We start from the raw sequence: 14,238 nt of genomic DNA on the forward strand, positions 1-14,238 counted from the left end.
AAGCGAGCGCCCGAATCATGGACCGTTTTTTAGAGGTAGTCCTTTGTCGCTTAAGAATTGACCACGCACATTTAACACGTGGGTGCCTGCTTTGCCGAGAGGATTCACCTGCATGCGAACACTGTTCAGAACTATTAACTGTACTGCATATCCCTCTTGAGTGCCCCGCATATCACAGATATCGCCAATTCTACTTCGCCCAGTTTTATTCAGCACAGATGCCTTTACACCTTGCTCTTCTGCTTGAAGATTAACTGCTCATAAATCCTACAAATATTTTTTTTTTAAATTCATAGCAAGCACTAGACCTTTACGTCGACTTCAAACTTGCGTCGCAATTTTTTTTTTAACATTTCATTCACTCTATTTATACACAGATTAATGCTCATCCTTTTATTCTATCACTGACCACTACAGCCCTCTTTCCTCTCCAGAAAACATTTCATGATATAGTCACAGATTTCGGCGCTCTATAGGCTTAGACGCTTTTGTGCCAATAAATCTAAATTAACTGACTTAAACCCAAGGCCTATATTTGGAATACGGACTGCCGCCAACCAAGACCAAGCAGCCAACAAGGCCGACAATGGACCACCAGCCGTCGCGGACCCCGACCGCCGCCGCCGTCATCTACACGCCCGTCGCCCAGCGAACCCCAACGACCTTCCATGGCGACACCCAGGAGGACGTGGAGGACTGGCTTCTGTAATACGAACGTGTAGCCCGCAATAATAGATGGACCACTGAGCAGCGCCTACAAAACCTCTACTTCTCTTTGGATGGCACCGTGATGGTTCGAGAACCACGAGGCGTCACTTGCGTCTTGGGACACCTGTATCGCCGACCTGAAGGAGACATTCACGCGCCTGACATGACGAGAGCGAGCGGAAAACCTCCTGCAAATATGGACTCAAGGCATCAACGAAACGCTCACTAGCTTCGTTAAAGACTTCCTCCGCCTGAGCAGCCGCGCCGACCCTCAGTTCACCGAGGAGAAGAAGCAGCGCGTCCTGATGAGAAGACTGAAGAGTGACATCTTCGTCGGCCTTGTTTGGAGCCCACCAACTACTGTCAATGACTTTGTTGCCGAAGCAACTAACATCAAGGGTGCCCTGTCGACCCGAGCCATCATCTACAACCGACTCGCCGGCACGCCTGTTGCATCGACTCTGACATCTTCCCGAATCGACAAGGGCAGAACCAGCGCAAACAACCTTCGAAAAATTGTCCGCGACATCGTCCGGGAAGACCTCCCCGAAATTCTACCCGACGCTGATCGCCCCCCCCCCCCCTTTCCATCTCCATCGCCGAGGTCGTGCGCAATAAGTGCAGAGAGCCATCCAACCAGGGGCTCCCATCAGCCTGGCAGTCCCCGAAGAGCCCACGCTAACTTACGCCGCAGTGGTCCGTGGGCCACCGCCTCCTCCTTGCGCCTATATCACGCCGCCGAGACATCATTCTTCTGCGCCGAAATGTGACCGTCACCACGACGACCAGGTTCAGTACGACTGCTAGAAGCACCGGGCACCTCAGAAGACCGACGTGTGGCGAACGCCCGACCAACGCCCTCCGTGCTTCCACTCCGGGGAAGCAGACCACACCTACCGCCGATGCCCATACCGACGACTCGGGCTGCGCGGGTTTCCCTCGTACAATTCCCTGCCCCGTTATGGTGAACGCCCTCGGGTGATCCAGGAGTACTTGGGACAACATCAGCCCCCAAGCCTGCGTCCTGCCGAGAGTTTCGGTCGCCGTCGCCACGACGTCAAGCTTCGCCGATTCACCGACTCAGACGTGAAAACCTGTCGCCCCTCACTCCTCACTGGAGAAACTGGGCGCGGCAACCAATGGAGGTGGAGTTGCCGAAGACGATTGAAGTAAAGAGCCTCCAAGAACGCCGGAGCGCTCCCACTCTCTCGACTGCACGCATCGCAACGACACCCCTGCAACGGTGTCCAGCAATCTTAACGTCGTCATGGATGGCCACGACGCATCAGCACCCGTGGACACCGAAGCAGACTGCTCAGTCGTGAGTGGGAGGCTCTCCCGCCGCGTTCAAAAACTCATGACGCCGTGGGATGGACCTCAAATACGAAGCGCCGAAGGACACCTCATTACACGAATCTGGAGATGCACAGCTCCCGTCCAGATCCACGGTGAGACGTGCCCTGTGAAGTTCGTCGTTCTGCAAGACTGTGCGAGGGACGTTATCCTCGGAATAGAGTTTATCTGCGATTATGGCGCCGTCATCGACCTCAGGGCAAACCAGTTGGCGCTGCGAAAGCCTGTTCTGCCGCCGGTGGAGACCAACACGACGTCAACCGCTGTCCGAGTTATCGCCGATTATGTGAACCTGCCGCCGCGGTCGAGTGTTTTCCTCACCGTCATAACAGCCGCAACCATGCACGGGGAAGTTCTTCTGGAAGGCAGCATCCAACCGCTCCTTGAAAAAGGAAATGGCGTCGCGCGAGGCGTAATGTTTCTCCAAGAAGGAGGTACAACCATTCTCATGACCAACTATCGAGAAGAGCCGCAGCACCTAATCGAAAGTACCACCGTGGGCGATGTAAAGGAGCTTCAGGCGCCAGCCGTGGTCACCGCGATCTCCGAGGAACCCTCGTCGTCACAACAGAACACGTCGCCGCAGCAGCTCGACATCGATCCCGAGCTCCCAGCTCATAAGCGCCGGCAACTGGTTGATCTCCTCGCCGAACACAGTGACAGTTTTGCCACGTCGTCGAAATTTCACCAAACACAAATAGCGGAACATCGCTTTATTACCGACGACGACGCGCTTCCTCTACGCCAGTCACCATATCGAGTCTCCTTAAGAGGTAGTTGATCCAAGATCATGTCCAGGAAATACTGGACGACGACATCATTCAACCCTCAAGAAGTCCGTCGGCTTCCCCCATGGTCCCTGTAAAGAAGAAGGACGGTACTTTGAGGTTCTGCGTTGACTATTGTTGACTGAACGCTGTGACTAAGCAGAACGTCCATCCGCATCCCGCGTAGACGATACGTTAGACCGACTGCGCCACTCCCGATATTTTTCGTCGATGGACATCAAGAGTGGTTACTGGCAGTTTAAAGTCGACGAACATGACCGCGAGAAAACTGCTTTCGTCACTCCCGACGGACCGTGCGAATTCAAAATGATGGCGTTCGGAACTTGCACAGCACCAGCAACATTCCAGCGTGTCATGGACACCGTGCTGCCAGGTCGGAAATGGCAGAGCTGCCTCGTCTACCTGGACGATGTCGTGATATTTTCACGGGATTTCAACGAACACCTGAGACGACTTCGAGCCGTGCTTCAAACCATCAAAACCGCCGGCTTGTCAATCAGACCAAAAAAGTGTCGGTTCGCCCATGGTTAACTAAAGTTCTCTGGCCCCGTCATGAACAACAAAGATGTTCTCCCTCCCCCCGAGAAGGCCCACGCCGTAGCTGCATTTACGCCGCCGTCGGATAAAAAGGCCGCGAGAAGATCACTCTGACTCTGTGCCTACTGCAGACGGTCTGTTCGGAACTTCGCGAAGCTTTCCGCACCGCTGACACACCTCACGAAGGCCGCCGTAAAGTTCGAATGGACAAAAGAACACCAGGGATCATTCGATGAGCTTAAACGAAGACTCCAGACGTCCCCAATCCTTGGTCATTTCGACCAGTTCGCTGAGACGTCCGTGTGGACCGGCGTCCATACGGACGCCAGTAACACCAGGCTTGGCGCGGTTCTAGTCCAAATGCAAGACAGGGCAGAGCGAGTCACCGCATGCGCGAGTCGGGCGCTGTATAAGGCGGAGAAGAACTATTGAACGACAAAAAAGGAGTGCCTTGCTGTCGTCTGGGCAACAACAAAGTGCCGCTGATATTTGTATGGAAGTCCATTTCGCGTGGTCACAGGCCACCACTCGCTCTGCTGGCTCGCGGGTCTGAAGGACCCCTCCGGACGCCTCGCCCGGTGGCGCCCACGACTGCAGGAGTTCGACATGACCATGGCGTACAAGTCCGGCCGGAAGCACAATGACGCCAACTGCCTGTCAAGGGCCCCAGTCGAGACCGGTTCTGCCTGCACCGAAGACGACAACGATGAGTGTTTCCTCGGCGCTCTGAATGTCAGCGGCATGGCAGCACTCCAACGAGACTACCACGACTGCGAGCGCTCATTGAGCACCTAGAGGGACAGGCGAATACGGTTCCCTGTGCTTTCTTACGAATACTACTCACCTTCCCCATACGGCAAGGGGTGTTGTACAAAGAGAATTTCGTCAACAACAGCGCGTAATTGCTGTTGGTTATTCCTCCCAGTTTTCGAAAAGAAATATTCCAAGCATGCCATGACGAGCCGACAGCTGGACACCTTGGCTACATTAGGACGCTTGCCAGGGTTCGAAGAAAGTTCTACTGGCTGAGGCTATCTTAGAACGTTCACCATTACACTTGCGTCGCTGACCACGAGTGTCAGCGACGCAAGAAACTGGAGACGAAGCCACCAAGTCTTCTGGATCCGATTTCTCCCCGGTCCACGCCGTTGCAGGAGATCGGAATGCATTTACTTGGCCCTTTCTCGCCGTCAGCGTCGGCAAACCGCTGAATAATCGTCGCCACAGATTATCTCACACGGTACGCCGAGACGAAAGCCCTTCCATCAGGTATGGCTGTCGAAGTCGCCAAGTTTTTCATCGAGCGCATTGTCCTCCGGCATGGTGCCTCCGAAGCCGTTATTACAGACCATGGATCATCGTTCATGACCCAGTTGACGCAAAAGTTCCTTCGTCTCAGTGGCACCGGCCACCGTGGAACCACTGCGTACCATCCGAAAACAAATGGACAAATACAACGGCTAAACAAAACCATTGTCGACATGGCCTTCATGTATGTCGACGTAGATCACAAGACTTGAGACGACGCGTTACCCTACGCCACGTTTGCTTACAACACGGCGATGCAAGAGATTACAAGAACCCCGTTCCAGCTGGTGCATGGCAGAAACGTAACGACCATGCCCGACGCGGTGCTGCCTCACGAACCAGCTACGATGGGAGACCCAACGCTCATGTGGCTGATTAACGAGCCGAGGAAGTTCGCCAGCTCGCCCAACCCTGAATCCAATATAAACAGCGTGTCGACGCTACCCGGTACAACCTTCGCCGGATCGACGTTCGTTTCAAGAGACCGTGTTTGTGTTTGGGCCCCGATACAACAACGCGCTCTAAGCGAGAAACTCCTGAAGCGCTACTTTGGACTCTACAAAGTGCTTTGTTGACTCAGGGATCTGAACTACGAGGTGATGCCCGACGGAACAAGAACTTCATCACGCCGTCCTCCACGACCACAAGTCGTCCACGTCGTGCATCTCAAGCCGTACTACGGGCAATAAGACTGTGAACTGTGATCTTGTGCAACGTTAAATAGGATTGTGTTTTGCCAGCTCGAGTTATCCTGCGTTCGACTTGGGCAAGCCCTGGAAGCAGAATCGCAACGCGCTCGCTCGGCAAAACGGGCGGCAATATAAAAAAAAAAAAACTTAATTTGTCTAGTTGGGTAGGAAGCTCCATTTCCTTTTGTTTCCAGTCCTGACTTGCTTAAATAGGACAATACTTTTTTTTCGCGTTCTGATTTGCCTTACGTAACTGACTAAGTGGAAAGTAGAAATAAGGCTCAACGCCCTCATTGCTCATAAGAGCAGTGCTCGCTGCCAGTGTTCACACTGATGTAGATATTTTTTCTTTGATGAATACTTTATTTAAATATGAAAACATGAAAATAGAAAGAATGAATCAAATGCTCAATAAATGATAAATGAAAAACTAACTTTAAGTATATGTTTGCGCGAAATATTTGACTTAAATATCCAACTGCTCGAATTTAAATCACAATTTAAATCATAATTCAAATAATGAGTAAGTCGTGTTGATTTTTATTCTCCACCCTAGTTCATACATTTGTTCTTTCTATAACAAGCGACTGGAACAAACTTCCAAATTAGATTTTTTCCATCACCTCTACAGAACTGTTTTTAAATAATTTAGGCTGTTTCATGTTAAAGCTTTTCCCCTTTTACATAGCATTATAACTGAAACTTGTGCATGCTCATGTTAAATGATTCTATATTTGTATTCTTTTAAATGTATAAGAATCCCCTCTTCGCAGTATTACATATTAGGCGCTGCATGGTAACCTCGATAAATAAATATACCAGAGAATACGTAGTACTTTATCTTACTTAATATCTTAGAAGTGGCGCCACAAGACGAGATTAGAGAATTCCAAGACGGCGGAGATTGATCAAGGTGAGCATAATCATCTCAGATATGACTTTCTCTTAAGAGTATCTCTGTTGGATGACGGTAGGTATCATAACTAAAACGACGCGGTATAATGTTAAGCACACGTATCGCTCACCTGGGTCTGTTTGTGTTTTATTTCTAGCTCGTATGGCTTGGCACGCCACATTTTAAAGGAATTCAGGATGAGAATTAGAAATACTCTACACATCTTTGTGAGAACATGGGGCAACTCAATCAAATTGTTCAAAATAAGACCTACCAAGTAATGCTTTATTGATAAATTATATCTTTTTAACTATAAACACAGATACTCATGCTTTTTCGAGGGTTTATGCCAGTTTTTAGATAGAGTGAGCACGCTCTTGGTAAATAATTTGTTTTATTATAAAGGAATACGCGAAATACCGACGTTTCAAGATCTCTTAGCACCTCATGCTGTTTACATGATAGAGGACTTGACACCGTTGAGAGCTTCCCCTAAAAAGTTACTTCAAATTTGAGTCTTCATCATTATCATCGTCATCATCATCATCATTGCCTGTAGTGGTCGTCGTTGTTGGTGTGGTCGTTTCGGTTGTAGGCAAGGTCGGTAGCGGAGGCAGATCAGTGCTGTAATTCCCACACTTGTCTCTGAAACATATCTGAAAATAAAACAAGGCCTCGAATTAGTAAATCAGCACGAGCTTTGTTCTTGAAAGCACGCTCACCAAAAGTAAAAGAATCCAAAAATAAGTCCGTGTGAATAATAGATCATCGCTATGTTTAAAAGCCGCCCAAAATGCCGCGGAAAACTACTTGGCCACACGAACGGTTCTTTTTTTTTTATTTGAGCATTTTGTTATTTTAATATTTTATCATCATAGCATCATACCGTTTTTCAGCGTGGAGTATTTTTGCGTTATAGGCTAAATCTCTTAGCTTAACGTTTGCAGGTTAAGCTAAAAAAACATGCGCTCTTTCTCAAAAACTCGTCGTCGGAGAACATCGCCGTGCATTTGACGGACATTGAATGCGCCCTGTTGTATGGAAACATCGGGAACTTGAGGCGGTTTCATAAGAAAACACGTGAAATATTGAAAGGTCAGGTCATCAAAGCGAATTCAGGGACCTTGTCATCGAGGAAACTACAGTAACAGGATTATTTTTACTAAACTGATTTTTTCTGTCCATAATCATCGTTTTTTGTCCATTCTTGTATTAGATTTTGATAATGTTCTATTACGTACTATATTGAACGAACTTAAAGAATTGGCTGCAGCAATATTTGCAACGACATTCCCTTGATATATTACTTTTGTTCTCCTGTTGTTGTTTTTTCCTTCTTTTTATTAGAACGTCAGCTGAGAATAGAACTTCTGTCAAGATTTCTAGCCGTACTTTGCCTTTCACGGTTACGATATTTGGGGCAAAACCTTCATACAATTATTTTTCGTTTTTGACAGATATCAACTTGACTCAGTAAGAACCTGTACTCAAGGAAAGAAATAAGAACAGAAGAGGAAGTCGAAGCGGTTAACAGGAATAATTCTTCCGTTTAGCTACACTGTGCAAGGAGAGACGAATAGGGACATTAAGGAGGGGATTGAGAAAGGAGAAAAAATGAAATGTGTAGAGGTTACACGAGCCGTGACCACTGTAGAAACGCTACTCTTCATGAAAACGAAAGTTTATCGTCTGTAAACAGGAGCCTGGCCTGTTTCCTTAAAAAACACAAGAGGTTTTGTGGCTCTTGCTTCTATATGTGGCTCCACCATGGCACCAAGAACCTTTGCCGAAGAAAAGGGCAGGCTATCAAGGTATGCCAATGTGCTTCTTAGAGCGGAGCTGTTAAGGCCTAGTTTTCCTAGGATCGCATCCCTTGCAAAGAGATGTCAACACAAAACTTTGGTTGCCGCCGTCGCCCACAGATGGCGGTAGCTGTCCAGAGTGTTGTGTTTGCCGGTTGACCGCCTGCCGCCGTCGCTCACAGAGCACGGCATTTCTTCGGAGGGAGAAGAGCGGAAACGTAACGAGCGCCGATGTTCGCAGCAGCGAGAATGGTTTCGCAACCGTTGCGGGGCCACTATCGATTGAAGTTCGACTGCGTCGAGCGCTTCAGACTCCCTTGCGAAAGAAGAGCAGACCGCTCGCCTGGAAAGCCACCGCCCCGAACAGAAGCTACAGCTCCGCTGCTCTTCTTTCTTCACCAGAGTAGAAAGGCTGAAAGTTTTAGTTTGCTTTTTTGTACATCGTAAACACCATAATCGCAAATGCTGAGCTAAACTGTTTCACTTAGATCACAACTCGGGCACTGGCGTTCTGGCTTGACCTATCTGGTAAAGGAGGTTTGGTGTAAATGCTCGACCAAGTGTTAGTCAATGAATGACAGTCTCTCCGCCTTGGCATGTCACGATGAAAAAAGGAAGTTTTGTGTAAATGCTCGACCAAGTGCTAGTCAATGAATGACAGTCTCTCTGCCTTGGCAATCACGAGGAAAGTGAAATGATAGGTTTCAATCTACGGCATGGAGGGGTGACGATTTTGCACCAGCATGTGCTTGGGCTTTATGAATTGCGATTGATTCCGGTGTTCTAGAAGATGTGTTGCGGCTAAGCTTAATGAAACAACAAATTGAGCTATCAGAAGTTGTCGATCCATCACCATAAACATTGATTACACAATATGTTCCGTAAGTTAAGTTGCACTATTACAAATTTTGGCTTTTTTTTCCCTCATTACATCTATTTCACCTATGACATGTGGCACAGAAAGTCTTCATGGTGGCATATTTAAGTCTTGGATGGCGCAAGATCGTAATGCAAAAGGATCTAATTTGGAACATAACTCTTGAGTAGCCAGATTGTTGTCGTTTAAACTCAATATTAGCAAACGGGTGATTGGAATCCTTTTTTTTAAAATTACAATTCTTACTGTTTCCAGCAGTAGTCGGACTCCTATTGGTGTGGCATGAGCCAATACCAGAGTGACCACAGTCGAAGTACGAGCCGGTACTCCAATATAGCCAGGAAGATATCGTGCTGTTATGCTTTTTATTGTCTTGAGAGCAGTTTTTCGGGTGCATGAAATAGGGAAAGACAATACCGGGGCAAACCTATGTCTAAATTCGATATAGCCGCAGCAGAGTCAGGACTGTCGCGCCCCAGGTAGTGCCACTAATAAGGCGAAAAAACTAGAATGAATTTGTTAGTTTCTCTTTTTAAGTAAGCAATACACGGTGTTCATGTCAATCCCCCAGCTATTTATACTCCAAGTAACACATGTCTAGTTACATAGAGAATTGTTAGCAATATCGATCCATAATACGCCAAGTAAATGCGATAACAGCTGGTTTGAGTGGAAGAATTTTCAAGGCATCAGTGGTTCTTGCCAATTTCCATGCGTTGGGTAGCTCTCCATCTGTCTAAGACTGAAAGAATGTATCAACCAATTCCTAAGATCTGCACCCATGTGAATGTAGAGGGCATATATTATGCTATCCGGACCAGAGCAGGGTTTGGAATTGTGAATATAAGAGCTCTTTCTTGTTCCCCTATTGTGAATAACTCGACCAAGCCCATTTTATGAGGTGTAGGTGCATTACTCCTATATATTCTGCAGGGCCTCTGTATTTTTTTTACCATCCTGCTTGGTCCGACTATGATCTGCACTGTGTAATATTAAATAAACATTTGTTTGCTGGGTCGTGTTTGATCTGAAACGGATGGAGACTTTATACGAAATAGATTTTGCAGAGCGTTCTTCATTGATAACGAAAGTGCCCTTGTTGGGGAGTCGTATTAAGTCCCCTTGAGATCTTCCGAATTGTGCTAAGTTCTTTTCGGAGATTGACTTATGCGCAAAATCCTGGTTCTCGACGTTGGCCAAGCTCATCAAAATGATTACTTCTTTCTTTTTTTTTTTTGCACCCTTCTCGCCACACGGACATATTCTGTTAGTTCAGATCATGGGTGGCCAGGCTAACCCGGCCTAAGAGCCGCAAAACAAAACCGCGAAATTTCCAAGAGCGGCGGAGGGGGGGGGGGGGGGGGGAGGGCAAACTTTTGTCCAGAGCAATAAACGAATCTCAAACTACTTTCAATCCATCAGAGTCAAAGCAGTCCGACTGTACCTAAGTAAGGTAGCAGTAACACAAAACTACCAAACCGCAACCTGTCTTTTGATCGAAAATGCGTTTCATTTCTCTTTTTGGGGAAGTGCGGGGAAGGGGGGGGGGGCGCATTTTAACACGTGAAGAGCGGCATGCGGCTCGCGAGCCGCAGCTTGGCCGCCCCTGGTTTATATCGTCCAGAGCCGTTTATACTGAGAGAGTTTGGCCTTCTTAAGGAGATTTTGACAGCCTGGCAACCACAGCAGCGCAGTCTGACAACCGGGGAATGACTACTTCCGTCCGCCGTTTCGGGGCTCAGACTCGTAGGAACTCTATGCGATTTCTCAGCAATAAAGAAGACAAAGAAGTACCGCCATTTTGTGTTATCGTGAAATCCGCTCGTTCTGGAGGGCAACAAACTCCGCCCATTGGCCAAACTCTCTCAGTATAAACGGCTCTGAGATCGTCTGGCACGTCTCTCAATCTGTAGTCCTATTGTGCAGAGACGTTTTATACTCGTATCAATCACTGTTTGATTATTTTGAAAATTGACACCTGCGCGTGAATAATTTTGCAGAGCAGACAATGACAAGTTCCAAATCGGGAGAATTAGTTATTTGTTTCCCATTCTATATCGTCTCTCCAAATTCCTGTCAATGCATCTGTAGGAATATGTTTTTTTTTGTTTTTTTTATTGCAAAATTTATGGAATATTCCATAAGTGGGAATATGGTCATTTTCCCGCATTTATACATCTGTGAACCACGTGGCATGCGATGCCAAACTCGATTACACAAACGTTAAGTCAAGGCAACTGCTGCTGCTTGTTCTATAGATATATGTGTTATTTCCGATACTTAAGAGGAATAGTTTATTGATATTCCCTCTATGATAGCAGCAAGTCACCTTCCACAAGGATTGGTTCGAACACTGCCCCATAGGTGGCGACGGACATTAAAATCGCCAGTTCTGAGGTAGAGGAGGGGGGACTATAAAAAGAACGTTTTCAAAGCGTCTTCTATCAAATTTTAAATTCGGCAGTATTTTTATGCTGCAATTATCAGGAAAGAGGGCTTTCCTGACGATAACAGCGCCACAATTTAGAGACGAGTCAAAACATGAAAGTTGACTTATATAGCTACAGCGAAATGGCTCTCTGAAAAGGCTCCACCGGTTCTTGCGCGTCCTGACGTGAGCCAATACCTGCAAGTGCAGTTCCCAGAGTGGCCGCTGCGGGAGAAATGGTGCCGTTGCAATCTCCTTTAGATTGGTTCTCCAGTAAGGATTGGAGCCACTTTTACAAAGCAGGCTCTATGGCAGTTTCCCAACTGAGTTGTTCTATTAGCGTTGCCCTAAGGAAATCGCACACGAAGGCACCCTAGTTCCAACGCTACTACTGTCGGTTACAGGTGAAGAACGAAGTGGAAGCTCCTCCCACCCCTTTCTACTTCAGCGGAGCGAACGGTGGAAAGGAGGTCGCCTCCTCTCCAGCGTTCGCACTACTAAAGTGGAAAGAGGTGGGAGGAGCTTCCACTTCGTTCTTGACCTGTCACCGACTATAGTAGATTACCTCAGTTGCGGAACTCCTGAGTTAAAGAGGTAAACCCCTCATTCACTTCAGTCCGCCTTCCGTCATTGGAAGCGCCATCTAGATTGTCGTTTCATAACTGTGAGTTCCAAAGATTACAGTAGAAGGCCATCTAGATGCCGTGATTCAAAACGTACGCATTTCATAGAGCACACTGCAGTTTCCATAACAGCCGTCCGGCGCGTCGAACGATGGGAGGTGAGTCGTGATGAGTGAGGGGGTTCTGCTCGTGCGAGCGGCGTCTATGAGCAGTTCCGTAACTGAGCTAGTCTAATAACATTGCCTAGTTCTCAGGAGCGCGCACATCACTTTTCTACCTACGACGAACGGCAAGACGCCTCAGCTTCGCCGCCAGTGCATCTTTAACTAACAAGTGCGACGCATGCACGCGGCGACACGAAGACGCACGCGTCTGCCGGTTTGCGCCGTACTCCTGTCAAGATTCAGCTCGTTTTCTGCTTGGGGCGGCTCAGGGATCCAGTGTCGATGAAGTAATCAGCAGATCCATTTTCTAGTGGTATTGGATAGATGCATACGGCTCAAGCAATTTAATGGGGTGGCGGTTTGCGCCACCCAGCTGAAGTTTTTAAGTACAACAATTAACTCCGACCTTTTTTTATAAGCTGATTAAATTTTACGAACAATTTTTTTTTTCGCCACTACACAGCAACTGTGGCCATTTAGCGGGCACTGCGCGGGACTCATACCCCCAACTTTATTGCACAAAAATCGTGTATAAAGATGAATGTCAAAGCTAGGGTTCCTTCATGTTAGCTTTGGTCAGTGTGAATACATCTGATTTTTTCATTCAAAAACACTTTTGTTTGTTTTTTTGTTCCTGAGCCTCTGCCTGAAAGAGAATATCCTGGAACCAACTCTTAGGATTTTGCGTCGGTCTTTCTTTTTGTTTTCACTTTTTTTTTCAGATCGCACGAAAGCGCGTCTCCAGGCTTAAGCTCTTGGCATTTTGTTATCAACTTATTATTTTTATATTTCTATAGAGCCCGTGCTGTCGGCATCGAACTCATTTCACTATCAGTGTGAGCGTAGCAGAAGCTACAAGTGCGAGCTGCTTTCGGCGTCCCTTCCAAGCACGCGCGCTCGTGCACTACTAGCACTCTTCCGGGCCACATGCTCGCGCGTGTAGTACTAGCTGTGTTGAGACTTGATTGATTGATTGATTTATACTTATTTGAATCAAGAGAGTCGCGTGAAGGCCTGCAGCACCACTTCTGATGATGATGAAATGGTATTGTACATCTAAATTAGTTGGGTGATGATGATAATGCTTATGATGATATGCGAGATGATTATGAAGATGATGGGGTGAAAAAGAGGGCGAAGAGCGTTAGGCCTAGCAGCGATCATCGAAACGGTGGTCTTCGCGGAGCAGCCATGGGTTGCTGCGTTTTAGAAGGCAGGTCTCGGGCACCTGGCTACAGCTCCCTGCGTGCCTAGCTTCCAGATGAGCCGACGTAATCTCCAAAGATGCAGAGAGTCCAGCTCCCTCGTGGTGGGGATCCAGGGGGCCTATATTGTGCGTTTTGGACTCCCAGGGCGACTAGAGAGAAGGTACTGACGTCAACACAGCAAACGCTGATTGGATGTTGGCAGAAGAAAACAAAAAGAAAGTGAGCTTTGTTTTCTATGCGGAAATTTGTCAATAGCGACTCTCACCAATCAACATCCAGTCTGCGTTTGTTGCGTCGTAGACGTCACTTCCTTCTTCGTAGTCGCCGTGGGAGTCCAAAAAGCGCAACATAGGGCCCCTGGTGTTGGCCGGCCGGCGGTCTTCCGAAAAGCGGGCCTTGAAGTCTGTCAGCTTGCGGTCGTGCTTGTAACTGAACAGTGTGAGCACCCCGTCGATCGAAGACATGGTGCTCTCTGACTGTATAAGAACGCGTCTTACGCCACAAAACCGTACGATTAGAGGAGTACCGCCGTTATGAGCAGGCTTCGAGTGCCTGTCAGCACTCCCACTGCCTCAACAAGAGAGGTCATCACTCCGATTGCCTTGACAGGAGAGATAATTACTCCGACTGCCTCGAGAGCGAAAGCTGAGCTGAGCTCATCGACACGACGTCGACACAGGAACCACAGTCCGTCAGCCTTAATGTGATGACACCTAACGCTGGGTCAATCGACCTTTTCCGAAATCCCCCAAGCGCCCCGGCACGCGCGCGAGGATTGTGGGAGAGACTGTCCCTGGCCTGGCCGCTCTGTCTTGAGATCGCATTGCGTTGTAGCTTGTCTCCACTTGATACTCCGTT

General features: G+C 47.8%; 1 protein-coding gene across 1 annotated transcript in view; it reads right to left on the reverse strand.

Annotated features, from left to right (window-relative positions):
* Nucleotides 1-6,778: 6,778 nt before the first annotated feature.
* LOC115315237 (venom metalloproteinase antarease-like TtrivMP_A) overlaps nt 6,779-14,238 on the reverse strand; it is a 107,378-nt gene continuing 99,918 nt past the window's right edge. The window contains exon 14 of the mRNA XM_040217619.1: nt 6,779-6,934. Within this exon, the coding sequence (XP_040073553.1) occupies nt 6,779-6,934 (156 nt within the window). The remainder of the gene's footprint in view (nt 6,935-14,238) is intronic.

The sequence above is a fragment of the Ixodes scapularis genome, unplaced genomic scaffold (assembly GCF_016920785.2).
Source record: "Ixodes scapularis isolate PalLabHiFi unplaced genomic scaffold, ASM1692078v2 PGA_scaffold4__175_contigs__length_147842914, whole genome shotgun sequence".
NCBI classification, from domain to species: Eukaryota; Metazoa; Arthropoda; class Arachnida; order Ixodida; family Ixodidae; genus Ixodes; species Ixodes scapularis.